The 23100-nt window shown below is 38.3% G+C and overlaps 1 protein-coding gene across 6 annotated transcripts in view; it reads left to right on the forward strand.

Moving 5' to 3' along the window:
* LOC131110555 (glutamate receptor 3-like) overlaps window positions 1–23100 on the forward strand; it is a 117606-nt gene that overhangs the window by 31590 nt on the left and 62916 nt on the right. For all 6 annotated transcript variants that reach the window (XR_013625247.1, XM_078788068.1, XM_078788070.1 and 3 more), the window contains exon 3: window positions 6811–7050. Coding sequence is in view for 5 of the 6 variants with exons in the window: in XM_078788068.1 (XP_078644194.1) it covers window positions 6811–7050 (240 nt within the window). In the remaining variant the exon portion in view is untranslated. The remainder of the gene's footprint in view (window positions 1–6810; window positions 7051–23100) is intronic.

Raw genomic sequence — 23100 nt, forward strand, 5'->3', positions numbered from 1 at the left:
TAATAAATGAATTATTTTCATTCATTATTTTTAAAAAAATCAAAGAAATAGGCTTTTTCCCCCTTGCCACCGTACAAATGAATGACATGGTTAGTAAACATCTAAGACTAATATATAGTCATAATTATCTAATAATTGTTACAATTAGGCCTGTCACAATAACACATTTTGCTTGTTGATAATTTCGCTATTAATTATTGACCGATATTTTAAAATATATAAAATAAATATAAAAAATTAATATAAAATAAATAAATGAATAAAAAATAAATATAAAATATTTTAAATATATATTTTAAAATATATCATTCAAAGATCATTGTGTCATATCATCCTTGTGTTGTGTCACATTTGAGCCACTAGATCAGGGGTCGGCAACCTTTATTATCAAAAGAGACATATAAAAAAATATCAATATAAAAATAAATACAAAATAAATACATACAAAATAAATATAAAATATTTATATATATTACAGTATTTTTGTAACATAGAAGCTTGTACAGTATCTCTGTATCATATGAACTCCCAGCCTTTCTTTGCCTTCAAAAGCGCTAATAGACCCTGCATGGTGTTTACAATTTACATAACAGCCTCAGCGCTCTTACAGTATGTGCGAGTGATTGGTGGAAAGCCGCCCCGGCTGAACTAATGGTCATTTTTTTATACAGACAAGATGCCATATTTGCGTAATGCTATTGTGATCAACAGCACGCCTGTTTCCCTTTGACAATTCCCCAAAGTTACTTTTAATGCCGTCTGCAGGATGCCGACACCCGTGAAGCCCCAGCGTGTGGTGGAGCTTGTTAGTGGATAAGAGTGAGAAAACAAAAGGTTTCTGCACAACACAGCTTCATTGAAAATCAATAACACGGCTTCCATTAATTGTATGTAGTGCTACACTAACAGAGCTTGGGGTCTATTTATAGCGATAGTGAGCTTCTTTTCCTATATAACACAAAGGATGCTTAGGTGGAAGGAAAGGAAACAGGTGTGCATCTATGGTGTTGATATTGAACACTTAATAAGCCATTTATGCATTCATAAATTTGGATTATTACTTCACAATTGATATCACGCTCTCAGAGGACTTAATGTAAATGTTTGGTTCAAGCAAGGCTGCAAAACTGAAGCAATGATCATTGATTAGATATCACATTTTCTTGACTATTTGTGATGAATTGATAAATCCGGCTGAACTTTCAGGTCAAACAGGCTAGAGTGAAAGTATTGCAGACCTGATCTCCAAGGCCTCTAAATGTATTGTCCGTCTGATGTACTCGTTCCTGATCCTATCCATCCCGGTCACTCCCAATTCGAACCTCAGCATCCTCATCCAATCCAATCCAGTTTATTTATATAGCACATTTTATAAACAGTTTCAGTTTTTCAAGTGCTGCACAGACTAGTAAAATAAAAATTAAAAATAAATACAATAAATAAAGTTAAATAATAATAATAATAATAATAATAATATAATTATTAATAATATAATAATTATTAATAATATAATAATTATTAATAATCTAAAACTAAAAGATCATTTAAGAAATAAAATAGTTAAATATTAATAGTAAAATATTAAAAACAAGAAGTAAAGCAATAAAAGTATAAAAAATAAAACCAATTAAAATAAAAAGAAAGAACTAAAAGACACAGGACCATACGACTCACTCCGAGTTAAAAGCCAGAGAATAAAAGTCGGTTTTAAGACGAGACTTAAAGCTTTCGATGTTGGGGGCCTTTTTTACTTGGGAGGGGACTTTGGGGCCAACCACAGAAAAGGCTCTGTCTCCCCTGGTCTTAAGTCTCGTCTTGGGCACCACAAGTTGGACCTGGCCCTCGGACCTCAGTGACTGTGCTGAAGAGTAAATTTGGATGAGGTCCGAGATGTGTTTGGGGGCCAGTCCATTCAAAGCCTTAAAAACAAACAATAAAAATCTTAAAATCAATCCTAAAGCAAACAGGCATCTCTGCTACCTCCAGTTCTGCTTCCTGTCTCTAGACCAGGGGTCTCAAACATGTGGCCCGCGGGCAAAATGTGGCCCGCAGGAGGCGAGTTTAGTGTGGAAGTGGTAAGTTTTGGGCTATTTAAGTTTAAAGGAAATAACTTGAAGGCTACCGTTTAGGTCGCTAGCTCTCTAGTTTGCGAGTTAGCATGTGTCTCAAGACCCTGCAGTTGCGCAATATGTTGTAAATAAAAAAAGTATAAATGTGACTATAGTCGTGTTTTGTCATGTCTACAGGGCTCTAATAATGCTTTGTTCATTTTAATAGATTTTTATTATTATATATATTTATTTATTACTGATTGATTGATTTTCTTCATTCTTGATTTGTTTTTTTATCTTATTTTGTGTAGAAAAATAAAAACTAAGATATTTGAGAACAGTGGAATGTTTTATCAGAGCTTTTCTTGTAGAAAATCGGAACCAAAGCAAAGTTTATTAATTTTTCTGTTTTTAATAAATGCATTTTTTGGTTTTTTTTTTTTTTTGGAAAACCTGATGCGGCCCAGTCTCGCCCAGACCCTAGCTCCAGTGGCCCCCAGGTAAATTGAGTTTGAGACCCCTGCTCTCGACCAAACAACATGGCTGTTCTCACCTCAGTTTTGTATACCTTTCCATTTACTGTAAAAGTTAAATTAAATAGTGAGTAGGTCTGCAATAATATTGAAAGTCTTTCCCGCCTTTCACGGTCCCCCGACAGTTCATCACGCCACCCCCAGGGTCGGGGGGACCATCACACTATTGAGAAACACTATTTTGGCCTTGTAGTACCTTATTTCTTGTCTGTATACGACTCTTTCAGATGGCGTACAGCCCACCACCATAGACATCGCTTCGGATTTCGGATCAACATTTGCAATAAAAATGAGCCTTCCAACAGATCGATTAGTTACAATTGAAGTAAAAGTCCTTGAAGAACTATAAAACCATGAGTGTCCAAAGTGTGTCATTCATTCATTTTCTACCGCTTTTTCCTCACGAGGGTCGCTGGAGCCTATCCCAGCTGTCTTCGGGCGAGAGGCGGGGTACACCCTGGACTGGTCGCCAGCCAATCACAGGGCACATATAGACAAACAACCATTCACACTCACATTCATACCTATGGACCTATGGATTTGGAACCTAGCATGTTTTTTGGAATGTGGGAGGAAACCGGAATACCCGGAGAAAACCAAACTCCACACAGAGATGGCCGAGGGTGGGAATTGAACCCTGGTCTCCTAGCTGTGAGGTCTGCGCGCTAACCACTAGACCGCCGTGCCGCTCCCAAAGTGTGTCATAGATAAATAATTATCACATTCCTAGCAGTACAAGTGGACAGTTTTACTCGGAAAAAAAAGGACATCTGTCTATAGTGTCCTAACTCTTAAAAGAACCACTATGCTTTCTTCATAGCCACCAATGTGTGGATGCTTTGTAGTTGCATGACTCCAACAACAGCTAACTGTTGTGAACAGGTCATTTCTCAGTACGGTAAAAACCTCTCCAAAGTGTAAGCACACCTCTAAACATCTTTCACCGCTTCGCTATCGCTTGTGGGATCACGAACCTTTCCACTACAATAAGACGGTGACACTGAAAAGGGAGTGCAGTGCCATATCGCATATCTGTTATTGAAGATCAGCCTCGCTCAAAGCTAGACAGCTGGGCAGGGACAAAGAAAAAAAAAAAGCAGCCAGACCCGGTCCCTTAGGACAGGTTCTGTGTCAGAACTGGCCCAAATTAAGAAGGAGAGCAAAGAAAAGTGCTGGCTTCCATTCACTGTAGAAGATAACACAGGAGCTCTCAATGGCAATACTGGTGTCCATCTGTTGATTCACTTATGTGCGTCTCTGGTTGGGTGTCGCTAAAAGTGTTGCACCTTGATTAAGGCGTCTGCAGCGGGACAGATACGCAGGGAAGCGAATTAGAGAGGATGAGGCAAATCCTGCCAGTGACTAAATCTCTCATTCACACAGTAATTGTGCTAAAGAGCTAAATATGTGAGCTCTGTCATGTTCTCCTCTGAGTACCAGCACGTGCGGCGTTTGCATACTCGTCTCCAAGGCAGGAGAACTCTCGCGTGCATGAAATGAGGTGTTTGTGTGTGATTGTATCTTGTGTTTGATTGCCCCATTTGTGATGGATTGTCTACAGCAGGGGTCTCAAACTCAATTTACCTGGGGGCCACTGGAGCTAGGGTCTGGGCAAGGCTGGGCCGCATCAGGTTTTCAAAAAAAAACAAAAAAAAAAACGCATTTATTAAAAATAGAAAAATATACAAACTTTTTCAGTGCTTTGGTTCCGATTTTCTACAATAAAAGCTCTGATAAAACATTCCACTGTTCTCAAATATCTTAATTTTTATTTTTCTGCACAAAATAAACAAATCAAGAATAAAGAAAATCAATCAATCAGTAATAAATAAATATAATAATAATAATAAAACACCAAATAATAAAAACTTAAGAAACCACATATAGTTGGTGGGTAGACAAATTATTTTTTTCAGATTAAAATGAACAAAGCATTATTAGAGCCCTGTAGACATGACAAAACACGACTATAGTCACATTTATACTCTTTTTATTTACAACATATTGTGCAACTGCAGGGTCTTGAGACACATGCTAACTCGCAAACTAGAGACCTAGCAACCTAAACGGTAGCCTTCAAGTTATTTCCTTTAAACTTAAATAGCCCAAAACCTACCACTTCCACACAGATAGGGAGGATAACTATTAACAGTTATTTAACCTTTAACATGAACATTAATCAAACGTAATAATTTTTTCTGGGTACATGATACCATACAGCATCCATATCAAACTAACATTAAACTTTCATATCAAAGCGGGGGCCTCAAACTAGTGCCCTGCGGGCCACAATTGGCCCGCGGGCCGCTTGTTTGAGACCGCTGGTCTACAGTTTAGTTTCGCTAATCTCAGCGAATGGCGAGTGTTCCCATTCAGACTGGAGGCTTGAGCGGTGTTTGATGCGCAACTTGAATGGGTAACTGTAACATAATCAGGCAGGTTTAATGCGATGCGATGTAGCCGTCTTTCCCAAGTGTTTACAGCTGCTAGATGTGCTTCATTACCCAGTGGTAGCATCTGACAACCAATCAATTAGTGATAGGGCAAGAAAGCATGACACACCTGGAACTGGAGACTTCTTTGTGTGAATTCATCATCTAATAAAGTGCATGATGCATGCACACATAACTCACTTTCTCACTCCTCCTAATAAACATAAGAATGAAACAAAATGATTGCCTCACTCAAGGCACGAAGAGTGACTTTCATGGAATTTTGCAAAAAGAAAAGCAATGTTAAGTTTGCAGGGAAGCTTTTATTGTGGTGGAGTAAGATGTGCTTGTGTGATCGCCACATACTCATCACATTTAGGGACTATCCACAAAGGTCAAAATATTTTATTGTTTCAGACTCTCATTTGCACTGAAAAGGTATTCTAGGTTATAATTTAAATAATTTAAACTAAAACCCAACCACAAAAACAGGAGTATTTTGACAAAAATAAAGTGAAAATATTAAGAGGAAAAGTTGTAATCCAGCAAAAAAAAGTTTTTTTTTCTTTCGTTTTATTTTTTTTTTAGAAAAAAATAGAAAAAAAAGAAAAAAAGTTGTAATTTTATGAGAATGGTTTTTTCCAAGGGTGAAAAACAAACAAAACAAAATAAAGTTGGAATTTTCTGAAAAGTAGGTTTATTATGGAAATAATAAAAAAAATGCTACAATAAAAAATGTATGAAAGTTATTTAAAAACACATACATATACATATTTATATACATAAATAAATCTTTTTTTAGAAAAAAAATAGAAAAAAAAGAAAAAAAAGTTGTAATTTTATGAGAATGTTTTTTTCCCAAGGGTGAAAAACAAACAAAACAAAATAAAGTTGGAATTTTCTGAAAAGTAGGTTTATTATGGAAATAATAAAAAAAATGCTACAATAAAAAATGTATGAAAGTTATTTAAAAACATATACATATACATATTTATATACATAAATAAATCTTTTTTTAGAAAAAAAATAGAAAAAAAAGAAAAAAAAGTTGTAATTGTATGAGAATGTTTTTTTTCCAAGGGTGAAAAACAAACAAAACAAAATAAAGTTTGAATTTTCTGAAAAGTAGGTTTATTATAGAAATAATAAAAATGCTACAATAAAAAATGTATGAAGGTTATTTAAAAACATATACATATACATATTTATATACATAAATAAATATTTTTTTAGAAAAAAAATAGAAAAAAAGAAAAAAAAGTTGTAATTGTATGAGAATGTTTTTTTCCAAGGGTGAAAAACAAACAAAACAAAATAAAGTTGGAATTTTCTGAAAAGTAGGTTTATTATGGAAATAATAAAAATAAAAGGTTATTTAAAAACATATACATATACATATTTATATACATAAATAAATACAATTTAAATACAAATTCAAATGTAATAAAAAATACAGCAAAAATAGGAAAAAAAATCATTCTAATAATACACTTTTTCACTTATAGCTAAAAACTTGGCATCCTATAATATTTCAGTATATGGCCCTCGGTGGAAAAAGCTTGGTCACCCCTGTGTTAGTATGTATTAGCCAGGGTATGCTATCAATACTCATCAAGTGTATCGAAGGGCAGTAGGAGTCACATCAAGCTTTAATTGGTAATTACCGCAGGTTCAAATGACCCGATCGATCTTTCAGTGCCTAAAGTGATGAGGCACAACATCTTAAAAGTGCATATATGCTAATTTTGCTGACTGAACCCTTAACCCTCTTTGCTCTTCTTTGCTGTCTTGCAGTTTGCTCCCAGTTCTCCCGCGGAGTCTATGCCATCTTTGGATTCTATGACAAGAAGTCCATGAACACTTTGACGTCGTTCTGCGGAGCTCTGCATACCTCCTTTGTCACGCCCAGTTACCCCACCGACAACGAGGTGCAGTTTGTCATCCAGATGCGTCCTGCCCTTCGAGGTGCCGTCCTGAGTCTGCTCTCTCACTACAAGTGGCAGAAGTTTGTTTACCTCTACGACACAGACCGAGGTAAGGGGCCGTCATGGCGTCACCTACACATATTTACACTGTAGCTTTGATTCAGTAGTTATATATACGGTTATATTTCATGGCTTCCATAATCCACAACAAGCTAAAACTCAATTCTGAAGTCACAGTGTCACTTCCTGTCTGCCATTCATTCTGCTCCCCTACAAAGTAAACTTAAAAAAGGTATTAAATTACTTACTTTCCCGGAGTATTTGATATTAGGTAATGCGAATGGCCGCACGGTGGACACATATTGGCCACACGGTTCCAAAAACATGCATGTTAGTATAAATGGTGATTCTAAATTGTCCATAGCTATGAATGTGAGTGGGAATGATTGTTTGCCCTGCAAACTAGAGAGCTAGCGAACCTAAACGGTAGCCTTCAAGTTATTTCCTTTAAACTTAAATAGCCAAAAACTTACCACTTCCACACGGATAGGGAGGATAACTCATTCATTCATTTTCTACCGCTTTTCCTCACGAGGGTCGCGGGGGTGCTGGAGCCTATCCCAGCTGTCTTCGGGCGAGAGGCGGGGTACACCCTGGACTGGTCGCCAGCCAATCACAGGGCACATATAGACAAACAACCATTCACACTCACATTCATACCTATGGAGAATTTGGAGTCGCCAATTAACCTAGCATGTTTTTAGAATGTGGGAGGAAACCGGAGTACCCGGAGAAAACCCACGCATGCACGGGGAGAACATGCAAACTCCACACAGAGATGGCCGAGGGTGGGAATTGAACCCTGTTCTCCTAGCTGTGAGGTCTGCGCGCTAACCACAATACCGCCGTGCCGCCCTCCTTTAAACTTAAATAGCCAAAAACTTACCACTTCCACATGGATAGGGAGGATAACTATTAACAGTTATTTAACCTTTAACATGAACATTAATCAAACGTAATAATTTTTTCTGGGTACATGATACCATACAGCATCCATATCAAACTTTCATATCAAGGCGAGAGTTTGCCCTGCAATTGGCTGCACTTACAACCCAGCGAGAGTGTGAAAATGAAGCCAATAAATACATTACAGCAACATGCAACCCTCAAAGACAGAAATGGAATCCTGCTATACGTCTATTTGTGGTAGTAAAAAGACACTGTAAATGTTCGAGCGGCTCAGAATCGCATCCGCACACCGGGGTAAGCGGAGGATAGCCTGTAATACCCTCAAAGATCCTTGTAATGCCGTAAGAGATAACGCAGCACTAATTTATACAGTAGTGCAATGTTATGCAAATCAGCACAAATAAATCAGCAGCTTGTATTAACACATAGCACTTGAAGAAATGGTGTCTCATGAGCAATAATCTTTGGGTACTTGGAACAGTTGGCTGGTTTGTGTCAGTTAATCTTCTGTTTAATCATGTTGATAGTGGCTCGTCTGTCACGGGAAATGAGGTATGTCACATTTGCCTCGAAAATGTTTTCCCCCTGCAAAATCAGAGTCCCCGTGTGCATTTTTTTTGCTTGTGCGGCATCAATGAAGGCTTTGTGTTGTTCTCAGATTGAATTGCTTTGTTGACAATAGACTCTGGTTTAATGCAGCATTGCTTCATGTTTAGGAAGGGCCTGTCAACACGCTGAAGTACTCATTTCGGGTGGGATTTCTAATGTCAAATAAGTAAAGGAGCTCATTATGTCACAATGGAGTAATGATCCACTTCTGAAGCAACGCCCATTTTTTCAAACATCGCCTAGGAAGGACGTTTTCATGCTATGACAAAGATTTGAGGAGAAACAATATGATTGCAACAGAAAAGATGGCTATAGTCTCCATAAATCAGCATGGATTTGCTATGTTTATGCTTTTTATATGAAGGTCTTAACCCAGGGGTGGGCAAACTTTTTGACTCGCGGGCCGCATTGATATGACAAAATTTACGGGGGGGGGGCAGACTATATATTTTACACGTAACAGTCCACCTGGTATTATTGTATCTGTAAAATTGTCATGCAATCTGCTATTATTATTTATTATTTTATATTTATATTCAAATATTTTAAAAATAATAAAATATTATAATATTTACAATAGAATTAAAATAATAATTATTATATTATTATTATGTAAAATATGCAAATATAACAATAATATTATGTATAATTAATATAACAATTAGCATTAATATAATAATTATAATAATCATAATAGTTCTAATAATTATTATAATAATCTAATAATAATTATTATTATTATTATGTGCTTGTGTGCCTTTTTTCAGGAGCACTTTGTAAACAACAGACCATGTCAAAAAACGAAATTGATAAAACCATCAAAAGGTTGGCTCAGGCCATGATGCCAGGTTGTATGTTGAGTTTAAATGAAATACTTTGGAAAGATTGGGCAGGCCGTATTGAAACACTTGGCGGGCCGGATGTGGCCCCCGGGCCGTAGTTTGCCCACCCCTGTCTTAACCCAAAGATATGCATGAAGAATCTCGACTTTTTGTGGTCTTCCACCCCAATCTCCCAACCCCACTTCTCTCCGTCTTGCTTTGAGGCAGGATATGACGTGCTCGCTCTTTGGGTTTTCAAGTCTGCAGGGTTCACAGCTGAAGGCCTTAATCCACCGCGCAGCCTGTAGATAATACGTGGTTAATTAGGGTCACTCCGACTAGAACACTCATCGTTTTTTCCCCTGCGGATGCGAGCAACCCACACGTCCTTCAGCACAGCCGCCGTCCCTCCACTTTTCCTTATGTGTCTGTCTGAGGATGGAGAGATGGGGGCAGGCGGGTTAGAAAACTTTAAAAAAAAAAAAGTGAGAGTGATGGCGGACATTTAGTATAAAGAAAGAGTGTAGAGACCAGGGGGTGCGTTGCACAAAACAGTGATCCGGTCCAGCAATTAAGGCAACAGCAGGCGTGTGTGATTTACAGCCTGTTACCTGTGTCCAGACAATTCCCTGTGTACAGTAGAGCCCCGTGCTGGAGCGCATGCCAAGCCACTTTTACCTCGATCCAGCGGTGTAAGACGATCCCTTATTAGTGGGAGGACATTGGCCCCAGGAGGGGATTAAAGTCGTTTATTGATGCACTCCATCCTGCTCTTTGGGGGGCTTTGACACTTGGCTCATCAAGCAGACAGATGTGTCAGGATGTCTCTCCTTCTTCTTATCACCAAGTGCAGCTCCCCAGCTAATATGGACTCACACTCACGCCTAAACTACAGGAGAAAGTGACAGGCGGCGTATTCTTTTGACTTGTTTTGTCTTAAAAGATGATTTAATTATGAATAATTAGGGATACTGGTCAATGTTTGATTTGTTGAGACAATTTTTGTCCATAGGGATAATACCAAAGTGGCATTGCAGATTTACCCTAAACATCTGTCATTTTACAAGTGTAAAAAGAAGCTAACCACTGTTAACGTAAAGGCTTAACTTGATATATATAAGGCTAAAAATAACAAATTACCTAAAAATGTCATCCAGGAGAAATATGATCTCAGGGAAGAACTAAATTTGAAACACTTATATGCTAGGACTACGTTAAAAAGCCATAGCATTTCAGTATGTGGAATCAAACTATGGAATGGATTGAGTAAGGACCTCAAACAATGCACAACGATGAGCCAATTCAAGAAACAATACAAGCAGTTGATGTTTGCTAAATACAAGGATGAAGAGTCTTGAACCAGTCATGATGTGCTATATATATCACTATATTGACACTTACTATGGTACCCATTATGGCATTGGATGGTCATATCACCTCGCAAAAAATAAAAATAAAAATAAAAATAAAAATAAAAATAAAAATAAAAATAAAAATAAAAATAAAAATAAAAATAAAAATAAAAATAAAAATAAAAATAAAAATAAAAATAAAAATAAAAATAAAAATAAAAATAAAAATAAAAATATTAGGAAAGCAGGAAGTGAACAAATGTAACAGTTACTGATTGTAAAAGTACCAGATGGAGGGGTAGGATTTAATAAGCTTTGCTTCTTCCTACTCCTTTTGGACATGTGGAACTGTGAACTGATTATGTGATGCATTCAATTGTAATCTGATGCATGTTCAAATGAAATAAAACCATTACCATATATAACTTGAATAGCTGGCTGCACCACTGCTACTGCCTATATTATATCAAAAAAGGAACCTAAAATTACTATAATTTAGACAAAAATATATATTTCTTGTGAAACATGAGAGTACATTGGTGGAGATCTAGCAGGACTTCCAGGTAAATGACTAAACACGAACCTGGTGTCTCCGGCTGCTGAGAAATGGTCGTCATATCATCGATTAATTGAATTATTTGGGGGTTATTTCTTTAGCTTTCTGACTGTCACGAATATATGCGTTAGCTGCCTCTGTCATGTTTCTTCTTGAAATGCTATATTTAATTAAAACTTTTGAAAATGCTACGCCCACAAGATACCGAAGTTACTGACTTATGGGTGTTGGTTCCATTTCATGCCTGGCTTGCATATAATTGTGCGCTCATTTTAAAGATAATGTACATGTCGTTATATACATAGTATATACTGTATAATATATTGGTGAACAGATTTGTAATAATGTTGTTTTTCAGGCTACTGATTGGCCAAAATATTTTGTTGATTATAGTTAACTTCCTTTATAAATGTGCATATATAAACTGTGTAACTTTGATGTGCATAAACAAATTAATTTTTGTGAGTTCAGCAAAAAAAAAAAATGCTTGATTATGCACAATATTGGAAGCAACTTTTCAATTATTCCTTAAACTCCTGTTATGAAGGGAAACCAGGAACAATAATAAATAACATTTAGTTGCTCAGTCCCAGCGAAAGGTTTTATTCAGTCAATACAGAAGATTAATTACAGCAAAGCTATTCATTCGGCGCTGTTGTTTGGCCGGCAGAAAATGCTTTTAGGCATTAGTGCAGAGCTCTCAGTCAGAGTGATGGCTCATATGTTTTAGGCTTAGATGTATTAGAGGCAAATAGAGGTAAATTTGTCCCTCAAATGCCAGTATCAGACAGCTGTTTGAAAGCAGACACTGTAATGAAGGAGCCGCACTGGAAGTAAATGGAGCCGCGGTAAGAATTGCTACACCGGCTTAATTGCGGCTATGCTTCTTTTATCCCGGGTAATTGACAGGCTGTATGTTGAAAGGATGAGATTGAATATTCTAATCAAAATTACCACTAATATTGTCTCCACATTCTTCTGACATGACATCATGCTAATCTTCCTGTTTCCTTGTTTTTTTTTTTCATCCTTTTACATTTTTGTCCTTATTTAACGGATGCAGAAAAAGGGTGCTGGTAGATTCTGTGGGGGTGGTCAGGTATGGACACATAATTGCCAGGTCTGTGCAGCAGAGACAGATGATTACAGTGTTTATTGTCTCTCCTGGGCACAATCAACCCCTGATTCAGCAATCTCACCTCTACTTGATTTATGAGTCACACTCTGCTTCTTGTTCTCTGCCCGACCATCCGTACACTGTCCTTATATCCTTTTACCTTTGGGGTATGTCCTGCATGCTATCATAATGCTGCTCCAATTCGGGTTCCTGTCATCTTCAAACAACAACACAAAGCAAATATAACCCCGAACATGGCTATATAACATAGTTATATAGGGGGAGAGTCGCATTATATTAATTGAAACCATCGCCATGGTGACCTGGCATTACCTATGTATGATCATGGTGGACCAGCATGGAAATGCACTAAATTTCCAGAGGGAAATCACTTTTTTTTTGCACTTATGAAATGCAGCAGCGATAGGAACAAGCCCAGGACCCCGGGCTTCGCAGTGATTTTGGTATTTCAACATTTGATGCCACTAGCACTTAAAATATCTTCCCTATGAAACAGTGAGAAGTCCCACACCATCGACGGCGTTTTTGTTTACTAGTGTGCTGAGTGGAAGTTACGACAGGCCGTTTGCAGGAAGTGACAGAAATGGAGCATTTGATTTGCTCACGCTAACCTACAGTACACAGTTACGAGTAAGCTTGCCTCATTTAAGTTTTTTTAATGGGTTATTTTTTAATGTTATAATGCTAATGCTAATGCTATTTTTAATGTTATCTGATTTATTGGTACAAAATCATTTCTCATATTGTTCCTCGCATTATCATGCATTACTAATAATAACACAATCATGTGACTTTTTTCACAAATATTCACTTTTGTGTGCAGCTGTTCAGGAGTAAAACAACCAATAAAGTTTTTGCATCAGCAAACTTTCATATCACGTAGTTGATGCTTGGCGGAGGTAAAGATACAAGAGTGATATCATTTCTGGACTCTGTACCACTCCTTCGCAAAGTTTTATGAAGTTTTATGACATTTTATGAGGTTAATATTGTGTGTTAAATGTACATAACTGTACTATTTTAATTTTGCAGGGGAGGAATGCCTCTTTTCATGCCTTTGCGTCTTTGAGTACCATGGAGAGCGCTATACAAATCAAATGTAATATTATTATTATAATTTTCAGAATAGGTGACACCGCGGTCGAGTGGTTAGCGCGCAGACCTCACAGCTAGGAGACCAGGGTTCAATTCCAATTCCTCTGTGTGGAGTTTGCATGTTCTCCCCGTGCATGTGTGGGTTTTCTCCGGGTACTCCGGTTTTCTCCCACATTCCAAAAACATGCTAGGTTAATTAGCGACTCCAAATTGTCTGTCAATTTATCTTTTTTTTTAAATTTTTGAATCATTTTCTGCATGTAAAACTCTAAATATTGGGATGTATGGGACAGATTCATTGGATTTACATTACATTCCATGGGAAATTTTTCTTTGGTTAGAGTTTGTTTTGGTTTGAGTCGGACTTTCTGGTACGGATTAATGACACTAACCAAGGCACCACTGTATTTATTTATTTGTATTTATTTTTTTAAATCAATGACCCACTCTAGGGCTGCATGGCGGTCGAGTGGTTAGCGCGCTGACCTCGCAGCTAGGAAACCCAAATTCAATCCCGTGCATGTGTGGGTTTTCTCCGGGGACTCCGGTTTCCTCCCACATTCCAAAAACATGCTAGGTTAATTAGCGACTCCAAATTGTCCATAGGTATGAATGTGAGTGTGAATGGTTGTTTGTCTATATGTGCCCTGTGATTGGCTGGCGACCAGTCCAGGGTGTACCCCGCCTCTCGCCCCAAGACAGCTGGGATAGGCTCCCAAAATGAATGAATTTTTAGGATGTGTACCATATTTTAATGACTTCCCTTTTGCTGCATGCACCATTGTAATCCTGCTAACAAATAACAATCCAGACATGCATCTGTGTTTGGCAGCTATATAAACAAAGTGAAGACACCAACATTGAATCTTGTCTGAAAGCAATGACTGGTAAGCTATAATAGCCCATCTCACAATATCCAACACCCAAGAGTTGATACTATATTAGGAATAATGTTGCGCCTCCTGCTGTTTCTTTGCACCTTTGGCTCTAACAGTCAATATTCTGGATGTAGTGCAGTTATAAAGAAAATGATCCAATGTGTTGCAGCTACATAGCAAACACAGAGCGACTTAATTTACGTCTATCATTTACCGCTTGACAGGTAAAACCACAGTTGAAATAGTATTCAATGTCATAAGCTCGTTACAGCACCAGGAAGTCGAATGTTCTTTGAAGAGAAATCCGCCAGGTGGAAGCTGCATTTGAGAATTCAGTGCCGGAATATCTCCAGGGCACTTCTTTCATTCCCTTTGTCAATATTCCCCCAGCATTGACCCTCACACTACAGCTCAGTCCATTCAAGCAAACCTATTTGGAACAATAAACATCGGTATTGATCATAACATGTTACTGCATTATTACTGCAGTATTTGAGGAACACAGTAGGAAAAGTTTATTACTAATTGCTATTTCTGATGGACGATGTGTGGTCCGCAGACGCCCTTGCTGTTGTTAGTCAGGTTGCCGTTGGGACAGACTACCTTAACACTGAGTTTTCTTCACTATCCGCCTCTAAATAAAACCTCGCTATAAACCTGGGGAAGGAATTGTTTGGATATTTGATGTCTATGATGTCTAAATTGTCCATAGGTATGAATGTGAGTGTGAATGGTTGTTTGTCTATATGTGCCCTGTGATTGGCTGGCGACCAGTCCAGGGTGTACCCCGCCTCTCGCCCGAAGACAGCTGGGATAGGCTCCAGCATGCCCATGACCCTCGTGAAGATAAGCGATATATAAAATGAATGGATATTACCAAACACATGGAATAGATCAATACCGGAAATATTATATTTTATATTATATATAAAATTATTTAAAAATATTTAAAATATAAAATTATATATTATATATATTATACACACATATTATATATATATTATATTATATATTAAAATTATGTTATGTTAGGGTTGTTATATGATATGATATTTTATTTTATTTTATTTTATTTTATTTTATTTTATTTTATTTTATTTTATTTTATTTTATTTTATTTTATTTTATTTTATTTTATTTTATTTTATTTTATTTTATTTTATTTTATTTTATTTTATTTTATTATCATTCATTCATTTTCTACCGCTTATCCTCACAAGGGTCGCGGGGGTGCTGGAGCCTATCCCAGCTGTCTTTGGGCAAGAGGCGGGGAACACCCTGGACCGGTGGCCAGCCAATCACAGGGCACATATAGACAAACAACCATTCACACTCACATTCAAATATAATATAATATTATATTATATTATATTATATTATCATTCATTCATTTTCTACCGCTTATCCTCACAAGGGTCGCGGGGGTGCTGGAGCCTATCCCAGCTGTCTTTGGGCGAGAGGCAGGGAACACCCTGGACTGGTGGGAGGAAACCGGAGTACCCGGAGAAAACCCACGCATGCATGGGGAGAACATGCAAAACTCCACACGGAGAAGAGTGGAATCGAACTCGGGTCTCTTAGCTGTGTGACCTGCACACTAACCTCTTGGTCGCCGTGCAGCCTTATTTTTCTCAGATTATATCTAATATATTGGGTAAGATGTCTGTATACTTGACTATAGGGGTGTTATTTCATGTCTAGAGGGCTCTAATAATGGTAAAAAAAAAAAAATTGAACGTTATCAACAGCTTTTTGGAATGTACCCGGAGAAAACCCATGCATGCACGGGGAGAACATGCAAACTCAACACAGAGATGTATGCAGAACATTTCATAATAATTATGGATGTCAACTCTGTCTTGACCACCTTTGTGGTATCAGTGCATGCTGTTGATCAGCTGTTAAACAGGCAGACAAGATAAATCCGCCTTGGCTCAGTTGGCGGAGAGATGTGCCAACAAGGCCAAGAGGCTTGTGAATGAGAGGATTGGATGACCGCACGTAGTTAGCCTCATCTCTTCTATTTGCTGCCAAGCTAGATAGAACGATAGAAAAGAGAGCAATCAGACTGAGGGAGCACGAGAGACAGAGACTGTAACAAACACCAACGTTACACCTTCATCTTCAACAATACCTCTAATTGGCCATCCAGAGACTGTTGCCGTTGTTGCTTAAACAGTCAAGCGATAAATGGCTCCCTGCGCTCTCCTGGATGTCTTTGATGGCCCACCACATCAAGCCTGCGCTATAATTTGATCGCACTGTTTTGCAATCGCTCGTACTGCTGTAAACAAGACGAGCACATGAGCAAAGCTGTCTCCGCATTCTATTGATTAAACCCACAACGACATACATGAAACAGTTGGATCTTTTGCCTCAGTCTACCGAGATGAGAACATGTTTGGTTTCATCTCTCTAGTTTCATCTTGTCACCAGTAGGTTTTACATAATGTTCATAAGGCAGGACGCTCCATTAGGTACATCTGGTGAGGTCCAATTCAAGATCTGTAGCAACTTGTTGGACTTCATTCATTCATTCATTTTCTACTGCTTATCCTCACGAGAATCACAAGCATGCAAGGTACACCCTGAACTGGTCGCCAGCCAATCACAGGGCACATATAGACAAACAACCATTCACACTCACATTTATTCATTCATTCATTTTCTACCGCTTATCCTCACAAGGGTCTCGTGCATGCTGGAGCCTATCCCAGCTGTCTTCGGTCGAGAGGCGGGGTACACCTTAGACTGGTCGCCAGCCAATCACAGGGCACATATAGACAAACAACAGAGAACATGCAAACTCCAAACAGAGAAATCAAAGTGGGGAATCGAACCCGGGTCTGTGTGGCCAAACACTCGTCAACTGTGCAGCCCCAAATCATTCATTCATTCATTCATTTTCTACCGCTTTTTCCTCATGAGGGTCGCGGGTGCTGGAGCCTATCCCGGCTGTCTTCGGGCGAGAGGCGGGGTACACCTTAGACTGGTCGCCAGCCAATCACAGGGCACATATAGACAAACAACCATTCACACTCACATTCATACCTATGGACAATTTGGAGTCGCTAATTAACCTAGCATGTTTTTGGAATGTGGGAGGAAACCGGAATACCCACAAATGCACGGAGAGAACATGCAAACTCCACACAGAGAAGAGTGGAATCGAACTCGGGTCTCCTAGCTGTGTGACCTGCACACTAACCTCTTGGTCGCCGTGCAGCCTTATTTTTCTCAGATTATATCTAATATATTGGATGTCTGTATAGTTGACTATAGGGGTGTTATTTCATGTCTAGAGGGCTCTAAAATTGGTAAAAAAAAATTGCATGCACGGGGAAACCATTGCAAACTCCACACAGAGAAGTCAAAGTGCAGAATCGAACCTGGGTCTGTGTGGCCAAACACTTGTCAACTATGCAGCCCCAAATCATTAATTCATTTTCTACCGCTTTGTCCTCACGAGGGTCGTGGAGGTGCTGGAGCCTATCCCAGCTGTCTTCAGGCGAGAGGCGGGGTACACCCTGGACTGGTCACCAGCCAATCACAGGGCACATATAGACAAACAACCATTCACACTCACATTCATACCTATGGACAATTTGGAGTCGCTAATTAACCTAGTATGTTTTTGGAATGTGGGAGGAAACCGGAATACCCGGAGAAAACCCACAAATGCACGGAGAGAACATGCAAACTCCACACAGAGAAGTCCAAATGGGGAATCGAACCCGGGTCTGTGTGGCCAAACACTCGTCAACTGTGCAGCCCCAAATCATTCATTCATTTAAAAAATGAATTAAAGAAAAAATATATAGCGCTGCACGGTGGTGAGTGTATTGTCTTCACAGGCAGGAGGTCGAAAGTTTGAGTTCTGTGTGGAGTTTAAATTCTCTATAGGTATGAACATCAGCTGGGGTAGGCTCCAACTCACCCGTCATCTTAATGAAAACAAACAGTATAGAAAATGAATGAATGACTGCAAGTATTACTGACCTCATGTTTGTATATACTATTTACTTATTTATTTACTACTTTATACTTTTTGTTTTGGCTCAGAAGGTTATAGTAGTCATCCACTAACCAGTGTATACCCGGTTTGAATCCTGCTTCCTCCATTCCAGTCTATTCTGTTGTGTCATTGTCCAAGACATATCACTCACAATGTCCCTGGGGTCACCCACACATGGATGCTTCACTGACCAAGATGATGACCTATGACCTGAATCTGGGGGGACAAATTTTGCTTTACGATCTACAGCAGATGAAGATATTTCTTTTATCTATCCATCTTCTTCCCGCTTATCCGATATGAGCTTACGGGGGCAGAAACATGACTACCTGGACTAGCTTGTCCAGGAGGATTTGGCAGAATTCCCACATTTTCTCTCAGGGAGAGCCCAGCTACCCTTTGGAGAAAATTTGCAATCTTGAAATAGCTTTAATCTTTCAAACTACATTCAACGTGCATATTTGAAGTTATATTCAGCTCTGTAATTGCAGTAATACTGTATGTATTTGCAGCCATGCATTTTCCCTGCCTTTGCAGTCTCATCCCACGCAGCATAATGGCACATCAGCTGATGCCAGTTGAGACGTTGCACAAACACATGACTCCTGTGCTTCAATGGCGCTCTCCTTCACGCCGGCGTCATAACAATGAAATTATGCATGCATTTGGAGAATAAAAATCGCCTCGGACACGCTGACAAGAAAGGGCACGTCAAGAGAGCTCATAAAATGCACATGAAAAATAATATGAAAGAAATATCAATGAGGGTACGGATCACTGGCGTTTCTCTATTTTGCACACATAAACTGGTATCACAGATGAAGTGACATCCCGGTAGACAGAGAGTTCAACCTACAGGAAGTACCCCGGTGTTACCCTCTTGAAAATAATACATCTAGTAACATTAAACACAGGAGATATGTCACTGTGATCACACAATAAAGCACCGTGCTTTTCCAGTTTTGGAGGCGAAGCTGGTATAAAGCCATTCCGCCACCTACTCGCTAGCTTCAGCAGCCATGAAATCACTGCTGGGAGCTTCTTCTTCATTCCAGTAAAATTTACATTTTATTCTAGGGTGGGGGAAACAAGACACTAAATGTACTGTAGATGTCCTTTAGTCCAGGGGTCTCAAACTCAATTTACCTGGGGGCCACTGGAGCTAGGGTCTGGGCAAGGCTGGGCCGCATCAGGTTTTCCAAAAAAAAAAAAAAACTCATTTATTAAAAACAGAAAAATATACAAACTTTTTCAGTGCTTTGGTTCCGATTTTCTACAATAAAAGCTCTGATAAAACATTCCGCTGTTCTCAAATATCTTAATTTTTATTTTTCTGCACAAAATAAGATGAAAAATAAATAAACAAATCAATCAGTAATAAATAAATATAATAATAATAATAAAACGGCAAATAATAAAAACTTAATAAACCACATATAGTTGGTGGGTAGTCACATTTTTTTTCAGATTAAAATGAACAAAGCATTATTAGAGCCCTGTAGACATGACAAAACACGACTATAGTCACATTTATACTCTTATTTACAACATATTGCGCAACTGCAGTGTCTTGAGACACATGCTAACTCGCAAACTAGAGAGCTAGCGACCTAAACAGTAGCCTTCAAGTTATTTCCTTTAAACTTAAATAGCCAAAAACTTACCACTTCCACACGGATAGGGAGGATAACTATTAACAGTTATTTAACCTTTAACATGAACATTAATCAAACGTAATAATTGTTTCCGGGTACATGATACCATACAGCATCCATATCAAACCATATCAACATTATACTTTCATATCAAAGTGGGGGCCTCAAACTAGTGTCCTGCGTGCCACATTTGGCCCGCGGGCCGCATGTTTGAGACCCCTGCTTTAGTCATTTGTACCTCAGCTGAGTGCTCAAACCAGCCCACTTTCTATCAATTCCACACACATACATGATATACACACCCAAATCATTTATGCATATGTGCTGCTATGTAGTGCAAGCAAGTGAGAAAGAGGCAAACAAAGACTTGCAGAGGGAGATGATGGTGGGTGGATTTTCCCCTCCCCACCTCATGTACGTACTTCCAAAGAAACTGGCAACATGCTGCTTCTGTTTGATTTGACATGTGCTGTCTTTTTGATTAGCACACCACTTGGCAGACAAATTGTTTTGGTTAGAGACCGACTGTAAACACCACATGAAAGTCTTGGCTTGACACTTTTTCGGCTACTTTTACGCTTTCACTTCACGGTGAACGCTCCATCTCCTCCGAATGACTTAAGCTCCTTTCTCCTGTTGGCAGGGACGACCGGAGAAGCTCAAATTGTGAACCTTTCTTCTTTTACTGATTTTAACACGACAGCAAACCTGTTTTGCACTTGATTTGTCCTTCCTTTTGAATGATCTTGACATGTCCTCCCTTTTGAATCATTACTTGATCCTATTCCTCTCATTAACAGCCACTCATTCTCATTTATAAACGTGCCACTTTGATTCCTGCAGCTTTGTACACAAGTGAGGGGTCTTAAACTGTAAAACATGATCTTATATTTAAATTATATTGCTATTAGCAAATGCCAAATGACTAATGAGTGACAAAATAAAGGATTTAATAGACAAAGATTGTATTTTCCACTGTGCAAACATAGCAGGAATTCACTGAATTCTCAGAGCGTATTTAGCCCAGAGGCAAGCAGTCACCGAGCTCCAAATGGTGTTCAGTATTTACATTGGCTCGCTCAAAAGACAGTTATCAGAAACGGTCCATTGTTGGGAATATGAAGATTTTACTGTTTTTAGTGTTTTCTCGATGATGCAGAGAAAAATACAATGGGATATTTGAGAGTTTGTATATTGAGTGTGGCCTTAAAGACGACAGATTATGTAAAAGAGACATTTGAATCGCTGGTATTCACATATTTGGGTCTTTGGAACATCAGTCCAAGTGTGAAATTGTATGACCATGCAATAACTATATTAGCGACCTATGTCCGAAAATGTGTATTGTAGCAAGCCTGACTGAGTTTGATAAATACTGTTCGATCACCCTTTCTTTCGCATCGTGAGTTTGGTTACCCAGTGCACTGAATCGTTGATCGATGCACAGTGACGCCATCTGCACCAAGACCATGTTGTACGAGTTCTCACCATCCATCGGCTCTCAATTTAAGATTTTTTGGTCCTTGAGCATGTTAAAGGACATGCTACTATGAAAGCGACATTAATAATAAACAACTAACTTATTATTGACATGGAAGACCAGAATTCCAGTGAGCTTTATGTTGATTCAGGAGAAAGCTCAATGATTGTTGGATGTTATTATTTTTATTTTAGTCTACCAAGAAAATCCTTAACTAGAACTGTGCCTGTGGTCTTCAATTTCCTTACTATGTTCCTCAGAGTGGAACCTGACCGCTGACATCTCTGAGATAACTCTTTGTATCCTTCCCCTAGACCATGATGTTGAACAATTGTTGCATTCAGGTCATTTGACAGTTGTTTGCGGCTACCGTTTTGCGATTCTTCAGAGAATATGCCACCTTAAATACCCTTTCTTGTGATTGGCTTCACTTGTGTATATAGGTCAAGGGTCAGTGAGCTTACCAAACTAATTTTGCATTCCAATAATTAATAATTAATAATTAGGATTTTAAAGGAAAATCTGGAAACTATACCACTGTATATACGTATATGCAATTTTACTTTTTTTTCTTTTTGAACCGTATGAGCACACATTGTGTTTTGCTTCCTTGTGGTGTATTATAGCAATCTATTGATGTGTGTCTGTTATTGTATTTACTCCTGCTACCAGTAAAGGGTGTTGTATATATATAAAGAGTCAATAATGTAAGCTAATTTTGCATTCCAATAATTAGTGTTAAGGGAAATCAAATCAATAAAACAAGAAGGAAGCCCAAATTTATGCACCTGCTTACTTTTGTTTAAATAATTATTGCACACTTTCTGTCAATTCTATAAACTTCATTTCACTTCTCAAATATCAGTATGTTTGTCTGCTATATGATATATTTAATTGAAATTGCTGATCCAAACAACCAGGGATTTATAAAGGAAAACCTGGAAAATCATCCGAACTATACCAGTGTATATACGTATATGCAATTTTACTTTTTTTCTTTTTGAACTGTATGACCACACATTGTGTTTTGCTTCCTTGTGGTGTATTATAGCAATCTATTGATGTGTGTTTTTTGTGTTTCTGTTATTGTATTTACTCCTGCTACCAGTAGAGGATGTTAGATAATGTAATATAATTTCATACAAAAGGTGACATTAGTAGAGATTTTGAGGTCACTTGAAAACCGTTGTTGGTACTTTTAATGTCACAATATAGCTTTTGCAAATATAATTTAAAAATATGAGTACAAATACGTATAAATGTTTTTGGGGGGATGTGCTGCAGCAGGAATGATTTATGTTTCCACACATATAAATGTATCCAGTTGTAGAAACGTTCCAGTGTCGCACCTGTAAAATATATTCTTCTTTCACTGCTGATGTGACTTCTTAAACCTGATGTCAAGCCAGGCATGCAGTTATGGGCCAAAGTCATTATCTTGGTACTTTCCATTCGGTTGTTGCTGATACCCTGTGAGGCCTTCGACAGTGCTCAGTGGGCTGTGTCACCCTTTCACAGACCTTCATTTTCCTAAGGATTGGCAAGGAAAAAGGAGAGAACAGCCACATTTACAGTTGGCGCCATGACCATA

Source organism: Doryrhamphus excisus, linkage group LG22, assembly GCF_037039965.1.
Source record: "Doryrhamphus excisus strain RoL-2023G ecotype Guam linkage group LG22, RoL_Dexc_Guam_v1.1, whole genome shotgun sequence".
In the NCBI taxonomy this organism is placed as follows: Eukaryota; Metazoa; Chordata; class Actinopteri; order Syngnathiformes; family Syngnathidae; genus Doryrhamphus; species Doryrhamphus excisus.